This window comes from Pholis gunnellus, assembly GCF_910591455.1.
Source record: "Pholis gunnellus genome assembly, chromosome: 13".
Taxonomy (NCBI): Eukaryota; Metazoa; Chordata; class Actinopteri; order Perciformes; family Pholidae; genus Pholis; species Pholis gunnellus.
In genome coordinates, this window is record NC_136540.1 from 10,942,910 (window position 1) to 10,966,843 (window position 23,934).

Consider the following 23,934-nt stretch of genomic DNA (forward strand, 5'->3'; position numbering starts at 1 on the left):
GGTTAAGCTGGGGCTTGGAAGACTAGAGGAACCAAAACGTTCCTCCCACTGCGTCAGTGTCTCACCCGGGGATTGCCACAGCTGTCCCCGTCCTCTACTGGCACGTCCATGTCCCAGCAGCACTCATTGTGCACCACCACGCACACACCCAGCTACTTCTGCATTATCCTGCTGCTTCATCCCCTCTAACATGGTAAACATCAGTCAGTGCTTAGCTCCAGTGCACAGGCATCCTCCTGGTTGGGTTTGCTTTTGTCTGTGCCATCCCTCTGCTTACGTCGCCGGACAGCTCCGACTCCCCCACTGTCCCCACCCACTGATTTACGTAAAACCAAATATCAATTTATTCCTATAATGACAAAGGAATACCATTAATTCCTCTCTAATCTTCTTATCTTTGGTTGGTGAAATCTTTCAGTAACCTACAAACTGGAGGCAACAGAGGAGGGGGGGGGGGGGAGTAACACAACCAGCAGTTTCATCATCATGCTGACCAGATAAAAATAAAAAGCCTAGCCTACTTTTATACATTGCAGGATTTTCCCTCGAGTTGCGCACTGTAGCGGTGGGAGGACGGATCCCACCCACAGGAGACAGGCGCAAGCATCTGTCTGGGCCACATCTGCAAACATTGCACTTATGACTTCTGAGCAGATATCTTTCACAGCAGAGGATATGTTTGGAAAAAAAACAGGCTTTGAACTGTTTTCATCTAAACATTAGCAAAAAGGATTACGAATCGTATGTGTTGGTACAAATGTTACTATAATCCAATGCAAAACAACATCATTCACACATGAGAGGTTTCAGACAAAGGTTTTGAAAAATGTGTATTGACATGCTCATGGAATATTTACAAAGCTTTATCATGAGTTGCACCCTCGCTTGTGATCCGGCATTGTGGTTTAGATCTAGACCACAGGCTCCTCATGTGGACAAATAGAAAAGTAAAGCAAATCTTTATAATGAAACGCAATTTTTTTATTTTATTTATTTTTTATTTTTTTTATTTTACCATTTTACTCAACATTTTTAGTTATTGATATTATACATTATTTTGAAATGCACAAAATATGAGATTAGATTTTATTTTATTTATATTGCTCTGCATGCCTTTAAACAAATGCATTTAACTTTAATTAAACCAGCAAGCTGTCGACATATACAGGAGCTTTGCAGCATACTGGATATTATATACATTCAACATGACAGATTATTAACGTGCTAATGGCTATGAGACATATTACACAACAGACATTTAATTAATCAGTATCACTAATGAGAATGAAGGGAACAGAAACTATTAAGGACATGTATACATTCTTAAAAATTCAAATGTCAAAAAGAAACGAAGAAATACGACAGACTCATGGAAAAAAAGCATGTTTGATAATTCTGTATTAAATCAAGGAAGGAACAAAAACCTGGAGCTGAGAAAGATAAACTTCAGAACCAACGATGAAATCAAAACACAGGCTGCATGACGCTACTGTAGTGCCATGGTCCCTTTAATCTGGGATTAAAGTTGATTGAGGGCAGACATGAGCAATGCCATCTTAAAGAATCACTCACGTGGACCTTGGCTCCCTTGGACATGTGACCGAGCAGCTGCTGGACTTCTGGCCGTTCAACATGTGGAAGTGACATCTCATCTGTGCCCTCTAGAGGTCATCATCTGTCAAAATATGTAAACAACTGTGAGGCGCATTTGCATTCATGAACAACCAAATGTATGCGGCCTAACATGTGTTTATGCCAAAACATAAAAACAACAGCATCATCACAGACACGGACAAACAAGCATTACTGGAATTGAAATCACTAACACCTTTACATCCATCCATTTTCTATACTCTGTGTAGGGTCACGTGGCACTAAGTCTATTCTAGCTGGCGTTGTATGAAAAGATCCATGAAACAAGATGTCTGAGACAGTGTTTAAGGTTACTAAACATTAAAACATTGCATCAAGTTGATTGTGTAACAGGGATTCTGAGTCGTGGTATCCAGAAAAAAGTGCAGATAACAAACTGAGTGTCTCTTTGTCACATTACTATAGAGGAGAAACAGACAGGCCTCCTTTGTAGATAAACATAGTGTCTTATACCCTTTATCCTTTCATCCACTTGAAGGCTTTTCTCAGCTTTTTCTAGCGAACCACTGTGTTTACAGTCATTATAAGGATGTGTGTGATTTGTAGAAGCTGCTCCTTATAAGTTACTTATTAAACATTATTTGTAGCCAGTAGGGATGCCGTGTAATGTTAAAGAATACTACAGTGGGTGTTACACGTGTATGTTTGTGAACTATTTCAGTACAAGTGTTGTCTAATGAAGCATTCACCAGGAGGCTGGTTAAAGTTTTACCCGCCTGGTTAATTAGTCAGTGTTTCATTAGTGTTAGGAAGGATGTAAAGTGGAATCACACAGTAACAGTTCAGTGCACACCAGCGTGCGTTCACACACATGCATAGTAAATACTGTTACCGGATCAACAACTCAGCACAGGCCAGCAGACATGGCAGAGACACACATACTCCTGATGCTGTTGCTAATTTTCTTGGAGGAATTGTTGCTGACAAACTCAAAAGGTATTGTGATACTTCACTTGGCATCCTATCCTGCAATTCACAGACAAGCTTTAAATAGCTACTGCTATGTATACTCTTTTTGAAGTGTGTAAGAAAATGCTAAGCTGTTGGGCTGAAGTTCCTGGCTTTTGATTTATTTTGGTGTTGTTATCATTGGTTAGCTAATTCTAACTTTGCAAAATGAAAAGGCAAAAAATAAGAGTGACATGATAATGGAAACATTCCTTCTAATTCCTGGCAAATACTACAGATCTTTGCAAAAAGCTGATGGTTAAAGCAGTTTTTGGTAAATAAAGGCGCTTATTTTTGTGTACATGTTACCTTATTAGAGTTCTTCCCTGCAGTAAGAACAAAGCTATCATAACGTCCATACACTGATGATATAAATGTATGTATTTATTAATGTAAATACAAGACAAGCCACAGGACGAGTGCTTCATGGATGTACAGTAAATTATTTTAGAGCTCAGAAGTTCATGTAATGTCAGTTATGTGCTGAAGAATGACACAGTGCTTTGAATAAATGACAGCGGTTACAGATAACATTAGTTTGCATTGATATTTCCACAGCAGCAGTGAACACAGCTGCACAATGTCCTCAGTGTATTACCCAGCCGTGCAGCTGTACACATCTGGAGGACTGAGCAGTCATTTTGGGTGACGTGTGACTGATAAATAAATAAATCGCTATTTTAGTCAAATAAGCTCAGATGTTTATTTGATATTAAAACACAGAGGACTGAGGCTTGCATTTATTTTTCTCGGAAACAACCACATCAATGAAATTGTGCAAAAAAGTGACGGATTCCTTTTTTTTTTTTTTTTGTCACAGCAGCAGATGCGTCTTTGAGATCAAGTGAAAATATACAGACAGCATGAGCAGTGCAGCAGCAGTGACCTGATCACAAACAAAATAACGTATTGTATTGCCCTTAGTCTGGATATTATATGTTCTCAGATTTCAGAGTTGGACCGTTGCTGTTGTAAACGGTTTGTGAAGTTTGTTGACCACAAACTCTTGGACACTGCAAACCCAAAACACCACAGATGTGGCAGGAAATGGTTAAAAAATTTGCCTGAAAAGAATGTGTAATTATGAAGGAAAATGAGGGAAGTGATGGTTACTTGTCTTGTTTTGTCATAGAGAATGCAACTTGAACACAAATTCCGAAACATGTCACGCACATATCTTAAATTATAGCTGTTGACTAATAAATTCAATAGCAATAATAATAGTATTTAACATGTTTCAAGTGTTACAGGAAAACTATACTGGACAGGTGGTCGGACATAGCAATACTTTAATTTTGATCTGTACAATTCTGAATTCTCTAATGACAAATATACAAACAGTGCAGTGCTCTTGACTGGAGCTTTACCATCTCAAAGTCCTTTTACCAGATGCCAACGTCACCTGCATCATCCCTGACGACTGCATCCTGCCCTGTAGCTTCAGACCCACCGGCACTGTGGTGATCCACTGGTACAAGCAGCAGATCCCCGTTCACAGCTATTACTACAACAAGGATCAGTTTGGACTCCAGAACAAGCACTTTAGTGGAAGGACTTGCTTGTTCAACTCCCACATCCCTCACGGCAATGCCTCCCTGCTCCTCAGGAGGGTCAAAGTTCAAGACAAGGGCAGGTACAAGTGTTACACGAGCACACGGAAGGGCAACCAGGAGATCTTTATCAACCTGGAGGTGAAAGGTCAGTACAATTTGACGGTATTGCATTTGAAGTATCAAACATGCCCTACCATGTTGTTTTGGGTTTTCGTCTTTCGTCTAAAACTGATGAATTCAGCACTGATAAAGCTTTGAGTGGTGAAGCGTCTCCATTCATAAATTACCCTCAAGGACGTGACGACAAGGTGGAATATTTTTGCACTCTTTTTTTCCACTACTGCCCAGCAGAAAGGCTCCTGGCTGTTTCTTATAGCAGAGCAGTTGGAAAGCAGACAGTTAATAGTTTGTCGTCGTGTTATCCGACAGAAAAGTGTCAGTTTCAGTTGTCGTAAGAGTTTTAGAGAGCAGAAGATAACTGAAGAAGAGAATTGATGCATTAATTAAGAGCTTTATAGAACTGTTGTATTTGAGCAGGGTTTCCAGCAAATCCTTACATGGGACTCAAAAAACATCCACATAAAATGGCGTTTAGAAGCGTTAGTTTAATTTGTGACCTGGACACTGTGAGGTCTAATTTAACAGTAAACACATATGTCTTGGTCCTACATGCGAGTGCCACAAATGTAATCTTATCCCGATTAAATACTGTTTTCTTCTCTGCTTTTCCTCTAGCTCTCATCCAGTCAGTGATCATGGAGATGACTGATGAGATGGTCACCTGCTCCTCTCACAACATCTACCCCGTGCCTCAGGTGACATGGGCCACAGATCCCCCCTCTGCCCAGGAAGCTCTGGAAAATTCCACCATCAAAACCACAGACCACAAGGGTCTGCTCACTGTGGAAAGCACGCTGAGGATTCTGGGTAATCTCTCCAACTATACCTACTTCTGCTCTTTCATAGCGGCTGACAAGACCCAGGTGTGGACTGCGTCTCGGAAAAACCAAGGTGCGTTTTGTTCATAACATGGTGTAGTTAGAGAGGATGATTTCTAACAAATAAAAGCTAAACGATGTATGTGTGATCTCTTTCAGAGGGTATAACACAGCAGGAGGGTCATGCACTGTCCATCCCCTGCATCGCTCCGCGCAGTCTCCAGAATTTCTCCCTCATCTGGACCTTCACCTTGTCCTCTGAGCCCACAGTTATCTTGAGATATGAAACAAAAACCAGACACACCTTTAACCTGTGGGAGGGTCAGGCTGAACTGGACCAGGAGCTGCTTCTTCTGGGCGACGGATCTCTCCTGCTTCACAAGCCAGACATCGAGGAGCAGTCTGGCACGTATACGTGCACCCTCTCGGGCCTGCAGAGCAGACACGTTGTTCAAACCAAAGTAAACATCACTGTTGCATCAATAAGTGAGTATTAGAGTGTTCCGTTCTGTAAACTCTACTAAACCAGGACGGAAATTAGAAACCATTCGCTGAAAGAAATGTGGCACGTTTGCTCTGCAGGTGTGGACGAGCAGAGCGTGCAGAGATCGTGGTGGAGCACGGCAGCTTCTGCAGCTTTTTTCTTGTTCACCATCACTGTAGCTCTCCCTCAATGTGTAAGGCAAAGAGGTATGCAAGATGTTCACACCGTAAGGTATTCAAGCATTTATGATGAAAAGGGATGAAAGGTAAATGCATGAAGCAGTTGTAGCCGAGACATGATTTATGATTCAAAGCTATAATTCTTTGCATTCGGCAGTGTCGTCTGCTGTTATCTTAAGATATAAAATAGAAAGCATTCACACAAAACCCCACCACTGCCAAAGCTGCACTCTAATCATCAGCATGTTTAACAGTAGAAAGGTTGTTTACAAGTAAGTGAAACTGCATCTGGATCCAGATCTGATTTATGAGGGATAGGAACGCAAGAGTTGAAGTGAGTGCTGTAGCAACAGGATCTATTGGCAAAGTCATTTTGCAGGGCAGCTCTTATTTGAAGTTTGTTTGTTTTTGACTGCATAATCAAAATATGTTGAAAAAGATCCCTGCAGGAGTGAAGGTGAAAATGTAAACTGGGAGAAAACGTAGTTGGACCAAATACCAAAAAAGATAGCAGAATGAAGCTGAAGCAGAATTGAGATATCCAGCTAATTAAAAAAAAAAAAAAATCAGTGGAAGCAGTGATATTGCAAATGCAACAGCTCAACTTGTGTTCAAAATTGACACATTGAAAATTAAATTCAAGTGTAGTGTACCGACACATTTTGCTGTTGAACTCATTTGGATTTTCTCTCCATTACAGCAATGGAGACCAGAAGTGCCTCGCATAGATTCAATGGAGCGGGTTTTGTTGAAGTTGGGCTTCACAAACATCTAAACACCACGGCTTCATACATAATTGGACAACGTGGAGTTGATTGCAACAGACTACAACTACAGTTTGAAGCACAGGATGAAGTGGCAGGCAGTACGTCAAACACAGTGGACGACTGCACTGCGGCTTTACCACCAGCTACTAAAATAGAACAAGAAGGAAATCCGGGAGGACCACCTGTGGAGGGAAATGATGGGCTGCTATCCAGTAGTCTAGAGAGGGATGGGTTTGGGAACACTGAGCCCGGACATCATATATCATGAACTTCAAGAGAATAAAATCCTCTGGCCATATGAGCAACTCGCAGTGGAGGTTAATGCACATATAAATAGCTCCAACAAACAGACCCATCCAGATCAAACAAGGGATTCTGTGAAAGGTATCAAGAGCATGTGTCTTGCCATCTATTCACAATCAGTATACTGGTATACCATGAAAAAACGGTCTTTTAAAAAACTGCCTTTTAAAATAAAAAGATACTTATTGCACAATTTTCTGTTCTGCGCTCACATTTTCCAATTCTGTACAAAAATGTGTTTGTTGCATTTTTCGTTGGTGATATTCAAGGTTCACTTTCTGCTATCTAACAATTAAATCATTCAAGGTTGACAGTAAGGTTTCATGATGAAACAGAAGGAACAAAATATGTTGTTTTTCAGAGTGCACAGAGAGGAGTTTCCTCCCACTAACGTCAGCTGTTATCTTTTGGATAACAGTTGACTCAAACACCCAAACATCTTGTTCAGCGGTTTCAAGTGGACTTACAGAAAGCCAATTGGCCACTTTTCAAATTAAACTGGATCTGGTCATCGAGATAAAGCCGGCAGATAGCTGTGATGTGGGTTATGTTCACTAAAGGCCGACATCCTTCTCATTTCCTTTATGGATATGTCGTGTGGATACAAACATTGACAATAAACAAACCTTGTGACTCCACAAAAGGGCTTTGGGGCTGGCTCATGTTGTCATCAGTGGTCACAGGAACTGTTTTGTGCCACTGTGCCAAAATATCCGAGGGCAGATAAGAAACATGAGTTTAGATCAGAGAGAACAAAGTGCAGGATGAGTCGACAAGGCCAAAGTCCAGTTTGAAGACATCCAACATCACCACATTTAACCCTAAAACTTGCCTATTGACCTTGGACTCTTGTGATTGAGTGAGACAAACGCTCTTGACTCAGACCTTCCGACAATTACCAGAGTTGATCGTACACCCACTCCCACAATCTGACACCATTTATTTTTTTTCGTTCCCCCTCCTCCATTCTTTTTCCACTGCCTTCACTCCAAATCACCACATTCACTCTACACATGGTTTCAGTATAGTTTTTAAAAAAAATGCATACATATGCAACATATGTGGTTGCGTTAGAATATTTTTTAATTTTTTTTTAACAACCTTCTTTGGACAGGAAGTGGAGTAACATTCCAGCGCTCTATGACAATTAAATCTTTGTTTTGGCAATACATTTAAAGTGTCCCCGTTTTCACATGAGACCCTCCCGGGAGTTATATGTGTCACTTTACTTTCCTGAAACGGTAAAGAACAAGAGAGGGGGGGGGGGGGGGGGGGGGTGAGGCAGACAGACGTGTGTGTATGTGTGTGTGTGTGCGCACTTTTATGACAAAGACTCCAGCGCTGTGTCTGGAAGTAATCATCTCGTCGACGCTGCACGCCGCAGCCCCCTCCCTATGATGTAATTGGAGTTTTTTCGCGTGATGGTTCAAGATTTTCAGGGGGATTCAGGGGGATTTTTCCAAAGTAACTTTTCATTCATTCTGGTCTCTGTACTTGCTACCTAATTCTCTACGTTCTATCCACTAGTTTTACACCAACTTATGAAATAAAAACGTATGAGACCAATAATGACCAGAGTATTAGTTATGCTCCTCGTGTCTGTGTGGGTTATGTCTCTGCCTGTGAGGGGTTTTTCACTCTCTGTCTGCACAGTTAGGAGGGGGAGTGAGGTTGGCTCCGTTTCAAACACAGCGATGGGGCCTCCTCCTACCTCCACATACTGCTGAAACAACAATCTAAGGGTCAACATTTTTTTTTTACAGCTTTGAGCACTACTTGCCTGCTTTTGCTTTTTCTTCTAGAACACACATTGTGAGAAGACTCCTCTGTGTGAGAACTGAAGAGTCTAATTTCTCTGTGAACAAATGGCTGGACTGCAAAAAAACAAACAACTCTCGTGCAGAGAGTTCAGTCTATGAAGGTTTAAAGAAGGTGGTGAGAGAAAAAGGGAGATTGGACACTGTCACGTGACAAGTTACAGGTTAGCAGTTACTCACTCAAACCTGTTTCATGCTGGAATATAATTGAATGATAACAGGATACTGCAGTTTAGAGGTGATTGTGAGGTCGGAGGTGTGCAGAGGGGATTAAACATACTAATTCATTTGAAGACACTCATAATTAAAGCTATAACTGGGTGATAATGCGTATACACTTCTTCCCTCTTGCCTTTTTACATAGAAGCAATTCTCTATCTAACCAGAGAGAGGCAGCAATGGGGCCTGATGCTGAAAAGTAAACATACTCTCTCTCTCTCTCTCTCTCTCTCTCTCTCTCTCTCCCTTTCTCTCTGTCTCTCCCTTTTGGCGAGAGGAGTCTGATCTAAAAGTTGAGGTGGGAGGGGAGAGGGTCTCCTGTATGATCCTTTGTCATAGGAAGACGTTACTCTGATGATTCATACGGAGAGAGAGAGAGAGAGAGAGAGAGGGAGAGGACTTCAACAGCAACAGACACGCAAACAAACTCAGGCGCAACTATGTGAATTGGACAGAAATCAAAGGTCAGTCGCTTTTCTTTTAACGCAGAAGTCGATGCAGTCTGCGCCTAAATGTCGATACAAACAGTGATGCTCCGGGAGAACCGCACGGCTGCATTTTGTGTAGTTGACACCGCTATGTGTCAGACCTTAAGCAGCCTACACGGGCTTGCTGCATGCACAGTTGTTGCCAAGTGCAGGGCTGTGACAATATGCATCAAATGGTTTGAATGGAATTGTGTTTTTTCGTGACTCATGTCAATGTAAATGTCGCAAGCTAGTGCTAAAAAGGAAATGTGCAAACAGTCAAGGGAATGGATTTGAGCTGTTACAGCTGTCTTTGTTAAAAGAAAAAAATGTGGTTTTATTTCTTAACATTGCTGGGAAATGACACAACATAATTTACAGGGCCAACAGTGATCATCATTTCAAACTGTTGAGTACATCCCCAATTGTGTGTTTGTTCATTTGGTTGATGCCTGATGTTGAACCGGTTTATTGTAAAAGCAGTGCATTGAGTTTAGATCAAAACTAATTAGTCGATTAATCGAGAAGTTGATCCAAAACAAACATGTCTAGAGAGTATTTGCATTTTTGTATTTTTAAAGCAAACTTCTTTTGCAAACCCCAGATTTTTTTTATTTCTTTTACTAAGTGAGACTTGAAATGCAACAACGGTGTGAGACTTATTCAATGAGAAAGTATTCATCTTCCCCGTGTTACCACACATGACATGAAAAAAACATTTTATCTTTTTACATCTCTGTGTTTATGAACTGGCTGTAATCTGGGTGAAGCCGTAAAAACGGTTGCTCCTGACGTGAGGCCGGGGTTTTCTTTTTTCCAGGAGGTCTGGAGAATGAACTCATGCTGATTGATTGTGTGACTGTAAAAGGACACCCTACTTCCTGTAGGCCCTCTCTCCAGACAGCAGGAGCAGAAAATCTTGGATCAGCCATCTCTGTCTTTCTCTGCGGTGTGTGTGTGTGTGTGTGGATTCAGGAAACAACGTCTGACTTTTAAAATCCCTCTGTTGTATCACTGGAACCAATAATATCCTTACTCAATCAGATTGTTTTAGTTACGACCTGGAGTGTGGTGATAGTTATTTATTTCAGCTTTCCTTTTCTTAGAGAGAGAACCACTTTCTCTTCGAATGTTGGCTGCTCAATGTTTTCACTGGAAAAAATCTAATTTATAATGCTATGAAATAGTGAAAATAAAGCAACATTTGAAGCTGTTAAGATACAACCTGCAAATATTTGGTATTTTTGTATATGTTCGGCTGCTGTTTGAATGAGTGTGAGGGAATACCTTTGAGGTCTGGTCATGAGCTTCAGGCTTAAACATAGATTAAGGTGCAGAGCGCTTTCAGACTTGGCTTTTGTTGGTGACACTGAGCCAGGCGTAGAAAACTTTCCTCTGGATCTGTTTTCCAACTTAGTCCTTAGGAAAGTTTTTTTTTTTTCTTTCCGTTTAAATATGCACATCTGACATATCTGCTTGAATTGAGGTATTGTTGTAGAGTTGTAAGAGGTTGCTTTGAGGGACCGCAAGGCATGGATTCAACTTCCTGTGATGTTGCTTGAAATTCTTTTGTTTCTACATTGAAAGATGCTTCTGTATGATGTTGCAGGAATACTGCTGTTAGGAGGGAAAGTTGAACTGGTTCAGTATATTTGTATTTCAATGGGTGAATCCGGTACAAGCCTTTTTGACAATATTAAGAGCAAAAAGAAGTTGCTATTTTGTTCCTGCTGTGGGAGTTTCATATTGATCCTCTCCCTTTTCTTCTTCTCAGGGAACAAAGCACGTAGGTCCCAGCTGACTCCTGCATCCTCAGACTGAATCAGAAAAAGGAGGTCAGTGTGATGAACAGCATGCTTCCTCAGAGGAGTGCTGTGGCCACACTGGGCTACAGCTCAGGTAAGACAACTTTCAAGATACTTTTGTTTTCTGGTTATATTTTCTTGATATTGATCATTTCTATTTGGTCATTCAGCAGTGAATCTCACAGTAATCTACAGTTTTAGATTATACATTTGGTTGCATGTCGCATACACTAATCAAATCTGTGCTCCGCCTGAGTTCAAAGAACAGATTCAGCTCAATTACAAACTATCATATGTGGAGTAGTTTAGTGCTCCATGAAGCTGGTTTATGGAGTTATCTGGATAACCTTCCTTAACCTGGAACAGCTCTTTTTGCAACAGTCCATGTTCAAGACGTTAAGGGCTTCTAGGTTTAGACAAGTTTTCCTCTAATGAGGAAATAATGAAAAAACAAGCAGAATGCTGCGATTTAGCTCTGGCAAGATACTAGCTTTTTTCCTTTATGTTCTCTGACAAGCAGTTCGATATTATAACAAAATGAATAGAAAGTTAATAAGCCAAGTTTTGTTTGACGCAGCTAACCAGGATTAAATTGTGACAAAGGAGTACAGGATGTGGACATTCTCTTTAATATCACTACTCTAAAGATTCAGCATCCAGCCACCCGTGATGACTCAGGGCACCGTCCACACACTGCGTGCTCAGATTTGTGGGCTGGGGTGGAAGTGAACTCTCTTGCAGTCGAGACTATGATGCATTCTAGCTTGTCTTGGTCCACCAGCATTCTTCCATTTTTAGAAGAAGCTGAGCCACTGATTGAGCCCATGTTTGTGTTGGGCTCAGAACTGTATGAGCGTACATTCTTCACTGGTTCCCCCCCCCCTTACTCAGCACATGAGTGATAGCTGAGCTGGTGCTTATTAAATGGGCTACATTAAACCAGACTCTCACACAGTCCAAAAAGGGACAGGGTTTCATGCTCTGCCAACTCTCTCTTTTCTACAGATTGTGTAAAGATTGAGCGCAGCAGCAGTGGCTCAGTGGGTGGGTCATTGCTGAGGGGCTCTCGCTCTAAGGCAGAGCTACAGGACCTGATGGAGACGCTGCAGCGCAGGAAGAGTGCTCTGGAGGCCAGTTTGAGGGCGGCTGAGTGCAACCGCAAGTACCTCAGCGTGCCTTCACCTGTTGGATCCCAGTCCACCAGGCCGCTGTCGATGCTCGGCAATGCTGAACGGCCTCCGTCTGCCTCCAGAACGTTGTCCTACATGACCAGCAGCAGCGTGCCTCCGTCGCCTCGCCAAGGGGAACGCCAGCTGAGCCCCAACGGCTTGCTTCGGCATTCCCACTCTCGCCACCAGTCACAAGACAGTCTGCTCCTCTCTAACACAGCAGACGGGAGCTCTCTGCTCTCCTCTTATGGGCAACACCTACCTCGCTCTCCCAGGGTCAAAAGTGGAGCAGCCAGCGTGCCGTCCAGCCCTCGCATGAGCCGCAGGCTCTACTCTCAGTGCAAAGCCGCAGGAGACTCCCGGCAGAGGAAATACTCAACTGGCTCCCTCAACAGCCTGGGGATGCATAGTCGTTCTCTGCCACGGCTTCACAACGCAGCGGACCCCCCTGCTCTGTCGCTACCGTCACGACAGTCAGTGGGTTCCCACAGAGGCTCAGCGGGGCAGCGGCGTAGTCTCTCCTCCCTGGAGCAGCCACCAGATGTGACAGTACCAGCCAGCATGCCCAGCACTTCCAGGAGGGCCAGCCTGGCCTCTCTGAGCTCTCTGGGTGTAGATATGGACGGGACAGGCTTAGACCTGGGCTTCGGAGAGAGGAGGTTGTCCTTTGGGAAGGGTGGGCTGGGTCCAGGACAACGGGTGGGCAGCATCAGCTCTTTGAATGGCAAAGAGGAGCTGAGAGACTATCACCAGCACCAGAGAGACGAACGAGTCAGGGAGCAGAAAGTGCAGAGATTGGTGAGTTTCTGTTTCACCCTGATTCATCCACTTTTATACTTATTTAACAACTTCTAAACACCTTGTTTGACAGCATAGGAGTTAACAGTGAAAACCTTAAACGTAAGATAATTAAGTGTGGATCACCTGTCTACAGGAGTGCCAGCGTCTAGAGACCATCTTAAACCTGTGCACCGAGTTTGGCCATGTGGAGAGAGAGCCGGCGGGCTCAGCGGCTTCTGACCTGCAGAAGATCAATAAGGAGCTGGAGAAGCTGCAGGTGTCAGACGATGAGTCAGTGTTCTCCGACTCTCCCAGCAGCACCGCTCCAGAGAGCTGCTTTGCAGCCAAAGCCAGAGACTTCCAACTCGCTGAGGAGCAGCGGGTCAGCCAGCGTCAGCAGAGCGGCTACAGAGAGGCCAGGTCCCACTCACCTGCTATCAGCCTCAACAGCAGTGCCGCCTCACCCTCCACCCACCACAGAGCCAAAGTAAGGTTATCCAAAGCCATGCCTATCGACAGGTTTGCATAAACATCAGGTCAGGAGGAGGGGATCGACAAATAGGAATTAAATTAAATCACAGTTATAGGTCTAAGAAATATTCAATATTCAGTAGAGTTTTCCGCAAAGTGCTAAAAGACCAATAAAGGAATAAACCTGTAACTTATTCTGCATTTTAATTAAATTAATTGTAAACTGTTTTCAAGTACTACATAAGCTGAATTGATTAAATGTACATTCGGCTTTGCTAATCTTGGTGCAGTTTTGTTTTGCTGCAGCTGGCAATTAGGTCGAGAGAGACAAAGCTGAGAGTAAACCAGTGAGAATAAACCAGCGTTAATATAAAAATGTTCTTCATATATCTGTTCGACAGCAGTGAATTAACACGTGTAAGAGATTTAATTAATGACATCTGAGTCCCTTATCGGCTTTGGTTTGAGAGTCCATGGTGTTGACTCGCGTTCACACTGGCAGGGTTCACTGGGACACTTGAACTGAACAGAGCTTTTGTTATTATAAACATCTGGGCTTTTCCTACTATGAACCTGCATAAAGTAAAGTTTCTTTCTAGGCTGTATGACCTGGACTGAAGGTTTTTGGTGGAGAAAGAGACCTCTGTTCAAAGTGTGTTCACATCTTGTCCTCTTACTTGCTTTCCTCCCATCTTTTCTTTGCCTTCTCAGTTACTTCCCGCTACAGAGTAAGTGTTAGTGAGTTAAGAGAGGACCAAATTGTGGCTGAGACTAATGGGACAAACCCCTCCTGTGGAATGCAGTGCGTCAGACTGCTGATAGCTTGTTGATCTTTGTTTACCTTTTGAAAGATCAGGATAAATGCTTTCCATTTCCCTTTCCACAGAACACCATTACACAATCTGGTGCAGATTACAAAATGTCCATATATACCTAAGAAACAACCAGCAGGGTTTAAGGGGGTAATTTGGTCCAAATAAAACAAATAAAATCATCATGTTGTGCAGGCGCAGAGTCATATGCTGACAGCACATATGGTCACAGTATTAGTCAACACAATCTCTCCCTGGGTGATCGCAGATTCCTCAGAATCATTGGACTTGTCGTCAAGTTTTTTTTACAGTTAACTGTGTGCAGTTTGTACATTTCCTGTTTATGTTCAGATACAAACAGGAAAATCACGGTTGCACAAGACCTCCTGTAGAATATTCACTCAGCACAGTACGAGGGTTAGCGGATTACCAGGTGCTGTGATGGATGAGTCTTCAGGCACAATGAGACACCGGAAGAGTCCACTTGAATTATATTTTATTGTAGAGATGTAGGGCAGGTCAGGCTGGCACAATCAATGCTGGCTGGAACTCAGAAGAAAATGTATACCATGTGTTTAATGAAATGAAATTAAACTACATTTAATACATGGGGAGTAAATATCAGGCGACCCTATAACTGACAAGAATTAACACAATGTACATCATTCTAAATTAACATAAATACCTCAATCATCATGGTACTGCAAACGTAAATATACTAAGAGCAAATAAAGTCACATTTTCACAAACAATTGTTGCCAGTAGACCCCAGGGTGCTGCTGCAGGTAATGGTTAAGGGCTCACACCTGAACTCAATCCCCTAATCTATAGGCTCTGATCAATCCAGGCCCCTCCTACTTTCTGCTCCTCCTCAGACAGCTCCGCCTCCAGACCTGCTCCTCACAACACTTCCTCACAGCTTTAACGATTTGACCTCATCTTTTGTCAACATTTTTTTTGAATGTGTCACAGTGTCAAGCCTCGCCGCGCATACTGAGAAATGAATGAACGTGTTTAATTTACAAATATAAATCTACAGAATGCATCAAACGCTGTGATTTTTGCTCCCATGCGGGCTCCACTGTCACAGTCCTAGTGCTGCTGAGTTACTGGCTCTGTAAAAGCGCAGCTTTTCTTTCCCTCTAGAGCAGTAACAACCTAATGGTTTGGTCTGGTTTTAATGAAGAAGTCCTCGTTTTGTTGCTGCACTCAACTCGAGGGAACAGGAAATGACTTTATCCCGAGGAGAATTAGTGTGTGCATGGGTGTGTGCGTGCATGCACAACTGTGTGCGGGTGTGTGGGAGTGGAAGAATGCTAGTGTATATGCATGGTAAAGACATGCGTTTTTCCAGATGTTTTGAACTTTTATGCTGAGGCTAAATGGATGTGAAGATCAGAATGTAGTGAACACATCAACACAGGTCATCAATCAATATTCTTTTATATGAAAGATACAACTTTCAAACACACTTTGAGGCTACAGAAATTAGATTTCCAAGTTGAGACCATCACTTCTGCAGTGTGTCAATTGTGACAGAGGTTTACAGACTCCAAATACCCTTTCTTCCACCATCTGCATTCCTCTGAGCAGTATGTGCAGGAGCAAAGAGCGCTCACGACCCGCTTGGGAAACTATAAATCCTAGAGCTGCTGACCACATGAGGCCGCGGCCACAAAAACAATCATCCTGAAAGAAAGAATACCTGAAAATACAGGCTCTCTTAAATGTACCCACGATTGAGCATGAACGTATGTTTGTAGGATGTTGGTAGACGATGAAATATGTGGGAGTACTATGGCGTGACTGGAAGTGGAGTGCACTGATAGAGATTTCCATTACACCAAGTAGAAAAGAATCCTGCCCCTGTTGTCAGCGATCCAGCTTTGGATGAGTTAAAACAGCAGCTGCTGACGTCTTCAAAATAACGGATTCTACATGCTGGCGAATTATTAAACAACCCATTGTACAGTATGTATGGGAAAAAAAGTTTTAAAAAACTATTTTTTTCATCAAATATGGGAAGCCTATGATGGGGATTTTTCCCAAAATATGAAGTATGCATTCCTGATGTCACTACAGGCCTTGGAGAGCGTGCAGCTGAAACAGGAAGTAACGCATATAGAGGAAGAGAGGATTCAAGTTGTGAACAACATAGAGGAGTTGGAGCAGAAGATCAAAGACCTGGACAACCAGATGGAGGAGTCTGTTCGAGAGGTAGACCGCAGAGTGCAACATATAACCTGACACTTGTACAGCTTGATAGTGTTGGTTCTCATGTAGCGTGAGATAAACTGACGACTTGTTGATAACTTAAGAGCATTGTGCAGTAGTTTCATATCATAGTAACGCTGATGAAGTGAGATGCAAAAATCATGCATTCAGTCTTTTGTTGATCTCATGCTGTTTGATTGTCTATTTAATCAAGTTGGTTTTATCAATGGCAGTTTTTTTACTCTGTGCTGCTGTTTCCTGCAGATGGAGGTGGAGTGTGCTCTGCTGGAGGGGGAACAGGAGTCGGAGATGACCCAGCTGCAGAGGGAAAAGGAGCTTCTGGACCAACTTAAGAAAAAGATTCATAGTATTGACAAGACGAGCCACACGGAGAAATCCCAGGTGAAAATATAGAACACGATCAAGCCATGGCAGACATAGTACGTGGACACAGGTTCTAAGGCACTAAAGCAACAGCTCAAGCAAACTCTAAGGGATCAGTTCAGTTCAACCACAGCTTCCTCTAACAGGGGTTCAGTTACATTTCCTTTAAAACCAAACAAACAAATGATGTTTCCAAGAGGAAATGCTTAAAACACCAGATCAAGAGGGTTCATCACAAATGGGATCTGCAAAGCAGCTTGGAAAGTTGATTAAAGACCCTCATTGAGAACTGTCCAAATGTGCAACAGAGAACAAAGAGCGGAGACGTAAAGGCGTCTCCAAACATGGTAAAAAACAAGGTTTTTCTCATAGACCTGTTAGCTGGCTTTCTTTGCAGCAGTAGTGTTCTTGTGATCGACTGAGCAGAACACCTAAACTAAACACTAAACTCAACTGGACAAAACATTAATTCTGTATTCCCCAGAATCAGATCTCATTTATTTCACCTGTGCAGTCTGCTTTTTCTTTTATTCCCAATGTGTTTCTTTTTGCTCCTTTATCATCCATCTTGACCTTGTCCTTTGTAATCCTGGATACCTACCTTTACTTCCCGTCTCACATTCACAACTTTTGTTCTTGCCCGGGCTTCTCTTATACCCACATTGGGGAAGGGCCCCAAATAGTTACCATGTGTAAAAAAAACTGTTAGCGCATCTGACTCCAATTTGGTGGAAAACTAAATCACCCTGAATTCTTGGAAGGACACGAGATTCAACACTTATTACATTGCCAAAAAATAAGTAAAATACTTAAAGTTTAATTAGCATTAAATACTGTGCTAAAAACACCAAAACTGCTACCATTTCCATACAGTCATGCACAATTTATAGTTCATTCCTTGTGCCCATAGTGGATCCGATTCTTACAGAGTATTCTCATCTATTTATGTGCTGTTATTTACTGTATTGGGGTATTATGTCTGCATCTGTGCTGTTTCTCAGGACACTGAGGAGCAGACTAAAAGTTTGGAGGATTTGGAGTTTCAGAAGCTGGAGAGAGAAATTAATCAGGATGAAGAAAAAGAGAGTCAGAGCCAAGAGCTGCTGCGAGAGATCGCCGATTGCCAGCGTATTGCAGTCACACGCAAGGTACGGAGAGTGAGGCTCTATGAGTGTGCATGTAGCATGTGTTGCATGTTTAACATCCGAGGTAATGCTGCCACCGCATCACTTTTAAATGTCTATCCGGTCAGAAATATTTACAGTATAAAAACGACTGTATTTTTGGAACATGATGACAGAACACAACAGTTTCCTTCAAGCAAGTCTTGATCTCAGATTTCAGTAACAGGCCCACAGAAATATCCCTCTTCTCATTTAAGAGGTTGACGTCTCAAAGTGCTGAGTTTGATCTACTTTCATTTTCAAATCATATCAAATAAAAGATCTGTTGAAGCACATTTATACTCTGCAGAAGGTTTTTGTGGTGATCATTTTAAATATTGGCTTTGTTCAATTACTACATTGTGGTTTGTTGTCGTTAATCTTACTACAGGTTGTGCATGAAAATAAAGCTGCAAAATTGTGAGATATGCAGCACAAAGCATGAACTAATTACAAGAAACAGCAATACCAACAATTGGTAAGCATGAAACACTATTTACGTAGTACTAAAGAAAGAACTCAATGATTTTTCAATTAAGGGCAATTCCACAGAGAGGGTGAGGATATTAAATTAATGTGTAAAGAAGACGTAGTTGTAGAAAAACAAATATCTCAGAAAAATGTTCCCAATTAGGATTTGCTCTTGTTCTTTCTGCTGCTGCTTCATAATAAAACACATGTGCAGTGTCTGCTAATGTGACAACATTATTTATTTTCTAACGTTGCAGGATATTGTGTATTGATCTTGTGCTGTTGTTTTTTCACAGGAAAGAATCATGACGCTGAAGAAACAGTCCTCACAGATTACCTTACAGGCTCAACAAGAAAGAGAAAACTTCCAGAGAGAGAAAAACAATTTGCTCGTCATGCTTCAGAAGGTAAAAAAAAAACCAACTCTTTGATTTAAATGTTTCACTATTTGATTTCATTTACTTGAAGATCTTATCCCGATGTCTGCAGGAGAGAGAGAAACTGGCGTCTTTGGAAGGAAAGTATGCAGAGTTGTCTGAGGGACAGACCTTCACTAACAACCCTGTAGCCATGAAAGAGGTCGGTTCAAGTTACAGCTTCAATGGCACTTTATATTTCCACCAGCAGAGTGCTCCTCTGTCACACAGTGAATGACCAAAGTTTCAGTGTCTCTGATGTGATGTCCTGTTATTTGTATCCGTTCTTATCCTTTGTGATTCCTCTGATTTCTGTCGTCACTGCAGCACTCTCTGAAGGAAAGGAGAAGAAGCAACAAGGAAAACTCTTGCCACCCGAGTGACAGCCTACCTCATAAGAGGAGCCAGCAGCTCCTCACCCCTTATGGCCGATCCCTGGGACGCACGCTTCCTCCCAAGGTTATTACCTTTTTGTCAAAAGTAATCTTAGCAGCCATTGAAGGCAGTAGGATCAAGCTGGTTGTTTGAAAGAGCTATTAGTATTTATTGTATTTAAAGCACACTGTAATACTATAGTAGAGGCCTTACAGCAAGAACTCGAAAGGTGCACTCTGTAGAGTGCAGATCTCTGCCAGGTGTGTCTGCAAACGACCCCTGCTGTGCTATGCGATTGAATGAATACGACCCACAATTGACTAACACAGACATTAATGGGCTGTAAGGCGTCATGAAACACACTGCAGTCAAACTCAAAAACAAGTGCCAATGTACGCCAGCAAAAGACATCTCACACAATCTTAACAACAACAAAAAATGCACTAAGCTGTCTGCACGCGTAGCGGCAGCTGAGTGGGGGGCGATGTACAGCAGTGTGCGCGCTTGTAGTTCTGTTAGCTGTTGGCTGTTAGAAAAACACAACGTCCAAAACAACCAAAGTGAACTATTTTCTCCCCAACTGTGTCTCTTGGCACAGAGTAGCAGCTGGGGCTCGGCGATGCACTCAGCTGTGTTATCACTAGTGGCCCCTACCGGCTGGGGGCCTGTGGGGGTGTGTGAGGAGTCAGCAGGCAGTCAATGGCAGTATAAAACAAGCAAAGAAAATGTGAGTCACTACAACCACTATAGGTCCTTGAGCATGTAGCCGTAAACTGGCCACTCCAAATAGCACGCAGTTTGCTGCAGCAGAATGTGAGTTTAGCTGTGGACAGACGCAGAGCTTAAGTGATAATAAAACTTATACATGTTTTGTTTTTTTAAATGGTGCTCATTGTGATTCTGGACTGCAGAAAAGGGGATTTTCACTGCCCTCATTACTTGTATCCAAAAAAATGTTAACTGCTTGTCTCTAGAGAATGGTCCACCCAGTCTGGCTTGCAACACCCATCCAGCTCATCTAGTTTGTAGTTATGTGAAGGTTGTAGAGTCTGATCCTGAACAGCATTTGTGCTGATGTTTCCTTCTCAGGCCCACTTGCCTCTGTCTCAAAGCTCCAGCTGTGGCAGCGTCGTCCCACAAAACTTCAGCTTCTCCCCCCGGGACCTGAGCACCCGCCGCCTGCCCAAGAGTGAGTCAAAGTGCCAGGCTGTCACATTGTGTCTGCATCAAATCTATACTATGTGGCCCGCTTTAAACCTCAGGCGTTATACATGTAGGACAGGAAATGTTGAACTGTTACAATGATCTGTGGCACAGCACAAAGGGAGACACATTTAGTCCACATCTGTTATCAAAGACAGGTCTACTGTACATTATACCAGATAGGAGTTTGTGATCTTTAGCCAAATGACTTGTTTGCACAGCTTGCTCAAAACTTGTAACACATCCAGAGTGTCTGTATTGGTAATGGCAGTACTTGTGATCTATGTATACTTCATTAGATATTAGAAGTTGCTATCCCACTTAGATCATGCCTGCTGAGGGTATTTCCACTTTCTAACTGTAATATTTCCTTCTGTCAGCAGGCAACAGCCATGCACACATGAATGAAGACAGACAGAGAAGAAGTGATTTTTGCAGCAGGATGGTCTCTGAGCCCAGCGTGTTCTTGGACTCCTTCACCTACCTGGACCACAGCCAGGCCTCAGACACTGTCAGTGTGGACAGCTCTGACAGCCTGGAGACCAGCTTCTCCGCCTGCTCCCCAGACAACATCTCCAGGTCAGAGAGAAAGCACCACGGCGTACAGATGAAAGGTTTACTTTGAAAAGTTTAGACGGAGCAAATATATGTGTGAGTCAGAAGAAGAAGAGTTGTATTTTTAGAAAAGAAGTTGGCGCATGATGGCTGCAGAAGATGATCAGGAGAGATATTCCGAAGAGAAAACAGAAAGGGGAAATGCTTTTGGCTTTTGAAGAGGCTGTGATGCTCTGCGTTTGTGTCAGATGAGAGACAAACATATCCACATGATATCTAGCCCTCCTTATGCTGGCTGGGGGGGGTTGTTACAGTGTATTTTATCACCTAGATGTTTTTTTTGTTGTTTTAGCTTATCATATACAGTATGTTCCACAAACAGGAGTGTATTCTCCCCTTATCAGAAGAATCTGGTTCTTCTCGTGTTTGACAACTTTGTGTTTTCCATTTTCCATCAGCGCCAGTATGTCCAATATGGTAAAGATCGAGGAGATGGAGCGTTTACTCCGAGAGGCCCAGGCTGATAAACTAAGACTCCTCGAGCATCGGGTAATGGGCCAAACCTGACCAAAACGTCCTGTGTTTATGGATGTGTGTGTTTGATGATGGATGTAATTTACACTATGTGGCTTGTGCAGGAGCGTGAGATGGAGATGCGCAGGCACGCTCTGGAGGAGGAGCGGCGAAGAAGGGAGGACCTGGAGAAACGACTGCAGGAGGAGACAAGCAGGAGACAAAAACTTGTGGAGAGAGAAGTGAAGCTCAGGGAGAAACAAAGATCACAGGTATTTAGAATAACTAACGAGAAGAGGTTGAAATCTGATGTGGGGTTGTTTTTTTTCCCCATAAGCTTTGTGTAAATACTTATTTAATTGCTTTCTCCATAGTCGCGGCTGTTGACTCGCTACCTCCCTGTAAGGAAAGATGACTTTGATCTTCACGGCCACATCGAGGCAGCTGGACACAACCCAGATGCCTGCTTCCATCTGGCCATCACTGATAAAACCTGTCGAGGCTTCCTGGTCAAAATGGGAGGCAAGATTAAGACCTGGAAGAAGCGCTGGTTTGTCTTCGACCAGAATCGCAGGACGCTCACTTACTATGCAGGTGAGCCACTCTCGCTTTGAGTCGTCTGTTGAAAATGTGCAGTTTAAGATGTGAGACAACGTTTCTACAACAAGTGATGTCACTTTTAAACTATGCCCGGGACACTTTGGTAAGCTGAGACCGAGCTTTGATCTCAGCGTTGTCGGTTCTGTTTACCCGCTGCAGACAAACATGAGACCAAGGTGAAAGGAGTCATTTACTTCCAAGCCATAGAGGAGGTGTACTATGACCATTTGAAGAATGCACACAAAGTAAGTCCGTTTATGTGCCTGTGTCTGTGATTTTTAGTTTGTGGGATTGTCTACACGCCTCATTTACTTTGAGTAATGTTGACATCTGTTTATCCTTTGCTTTTCTCCCTCCATTTGTCTCTCTCCCTCCCACACATACATCCTCTCACCGCTCTATTCTTATTTCACTTTTATATCAACATTACATTCACTTTTGCACCCAAGAGCCCCAACCCCTCGCTGACGTTCAGTGTGAAGACCCACGATCGGGTGTACTACATGGTGGCTCCGTCGCCCGAGGCCATGCGTATCTGGATGGATGTCATGGTTACGGGTGCAGAAGGACACATGCATTTCATGGTGTAGCAGATCCCGACAGATGAGGGTCCACACCCCTGAATTTCGTAAAACGTTGTCGGCGGTCTGCTCGTATCAATGTAACGCTGAGATTGATGTTCATCGGGTCAACATAAAATGAACTTCTGTTTACACTTGTATTATTTTTAGCCTACAACTCATGCTCAAAAGCACACTTTATAATGTAATCATGTATAATATCAAAACACTTGATATACAGGTTTCATAATTAAGCTACTTAGTTATTCTTGTTGTACCGAGAGAGGCTGAAGCGTCAGAAAATCTGCACTAATTTAGTAGGTTTCTTTCCCAACTTCCTTAAACAAAATCTCTGCTTGTGTCACACTCTCCCTTTTATATTTGGCAGTTAAAACGTGATCAGGAAAGCTTCTAAATGATCAGAAACCACAATGGCACTGTGTTTCATGCCTACCACTGTGCAGCTAGCTCCCTCTATAGTAGAGGCTGCAGGCCTGATAGGATGAGGACATGTTGTGCAGCAGTGACGCTGTGTATGTTCTCCATCACCCGCGTGTTACTCATTATGTTTTTTCACCAGCAGAGGTCCTCAGTGCAGAGTTATTGCACTGAAATGACGTAATGCCCTCAGCAGTAGGACCATACTCATCAATGATCCATTTAATGCTTATATATCAAATAAGTGCATTTATAAACAGACGCATATCAATATAATATCTGCTTTTTGGAAGCAAGACAGAAATCACTTTCACAGCACGTTTGAATGTTTAGTCAAATCCATGTGTTCGATCTGTATGTTCTTTGCCTCTTTACAACAGTCTGACTGTGTTTGATAGTGAAAGATCCCTTCGACAGCAAGTGACCAGCTGTTGGTTTACAGACTGCAGAGTGCAGAGGAGGCTGCGGAGCTGACAGGGTTGCAGATGAGTTGTTTGTTGCCCGTCCTGGATGCTTCTCAGTGAACGGAGGTATCCGTCATGTTAACATCTCAGCTGCAAACTGTCGTCCACCGTATGAGACACAAGTCTTGAAACCAAACAAATGACCGCATTTACATATATTTTTTATGCATTTAATATTTAATATTTTGTATACAAACAATGACAATTTTAATC

General features: G+C 42.6%; 1 protein-coding gene across 1 annotated transcript; it reads left to right on the plus strand.

The window, feature by feature from the left end:
* The first annotated feature begins 11,107 nt into the window (after positions 1-11,107).
* phldb2a (pleckstrin homology-like domain, family B, member 2a) lies at positions 11,108-23,934 on the plus strand. The gene is made up of 16 exons (XM_079171757.1): positions 11,108-11,227; positions 12,139-13,100; positions 13,237-13,569; positions 16,448-16,582; positions 16,844-16,981; positions 17,965-18,111; positions 18,894-19,004; positions 19,087-19,176; positions 19,341-19,472; positions 20,478-20,577; positions 20,975-21,170; positions 21,605-21,695; positions 21,785-21,931; positions 22,034-22,253; positions 22,419-22,504; positions 22,709-23,934. Exons 1-16 carry the CDS (start codon positions 11,173-11,175, stop codon positions 22,847-22,849), a joined length of 3,084 nt encoding a protein of 1,027 aa, XP_079027883.1. The 5' UTR covers positions 11,108-11,172; the 3' UTR covers positions 22,850-23,934.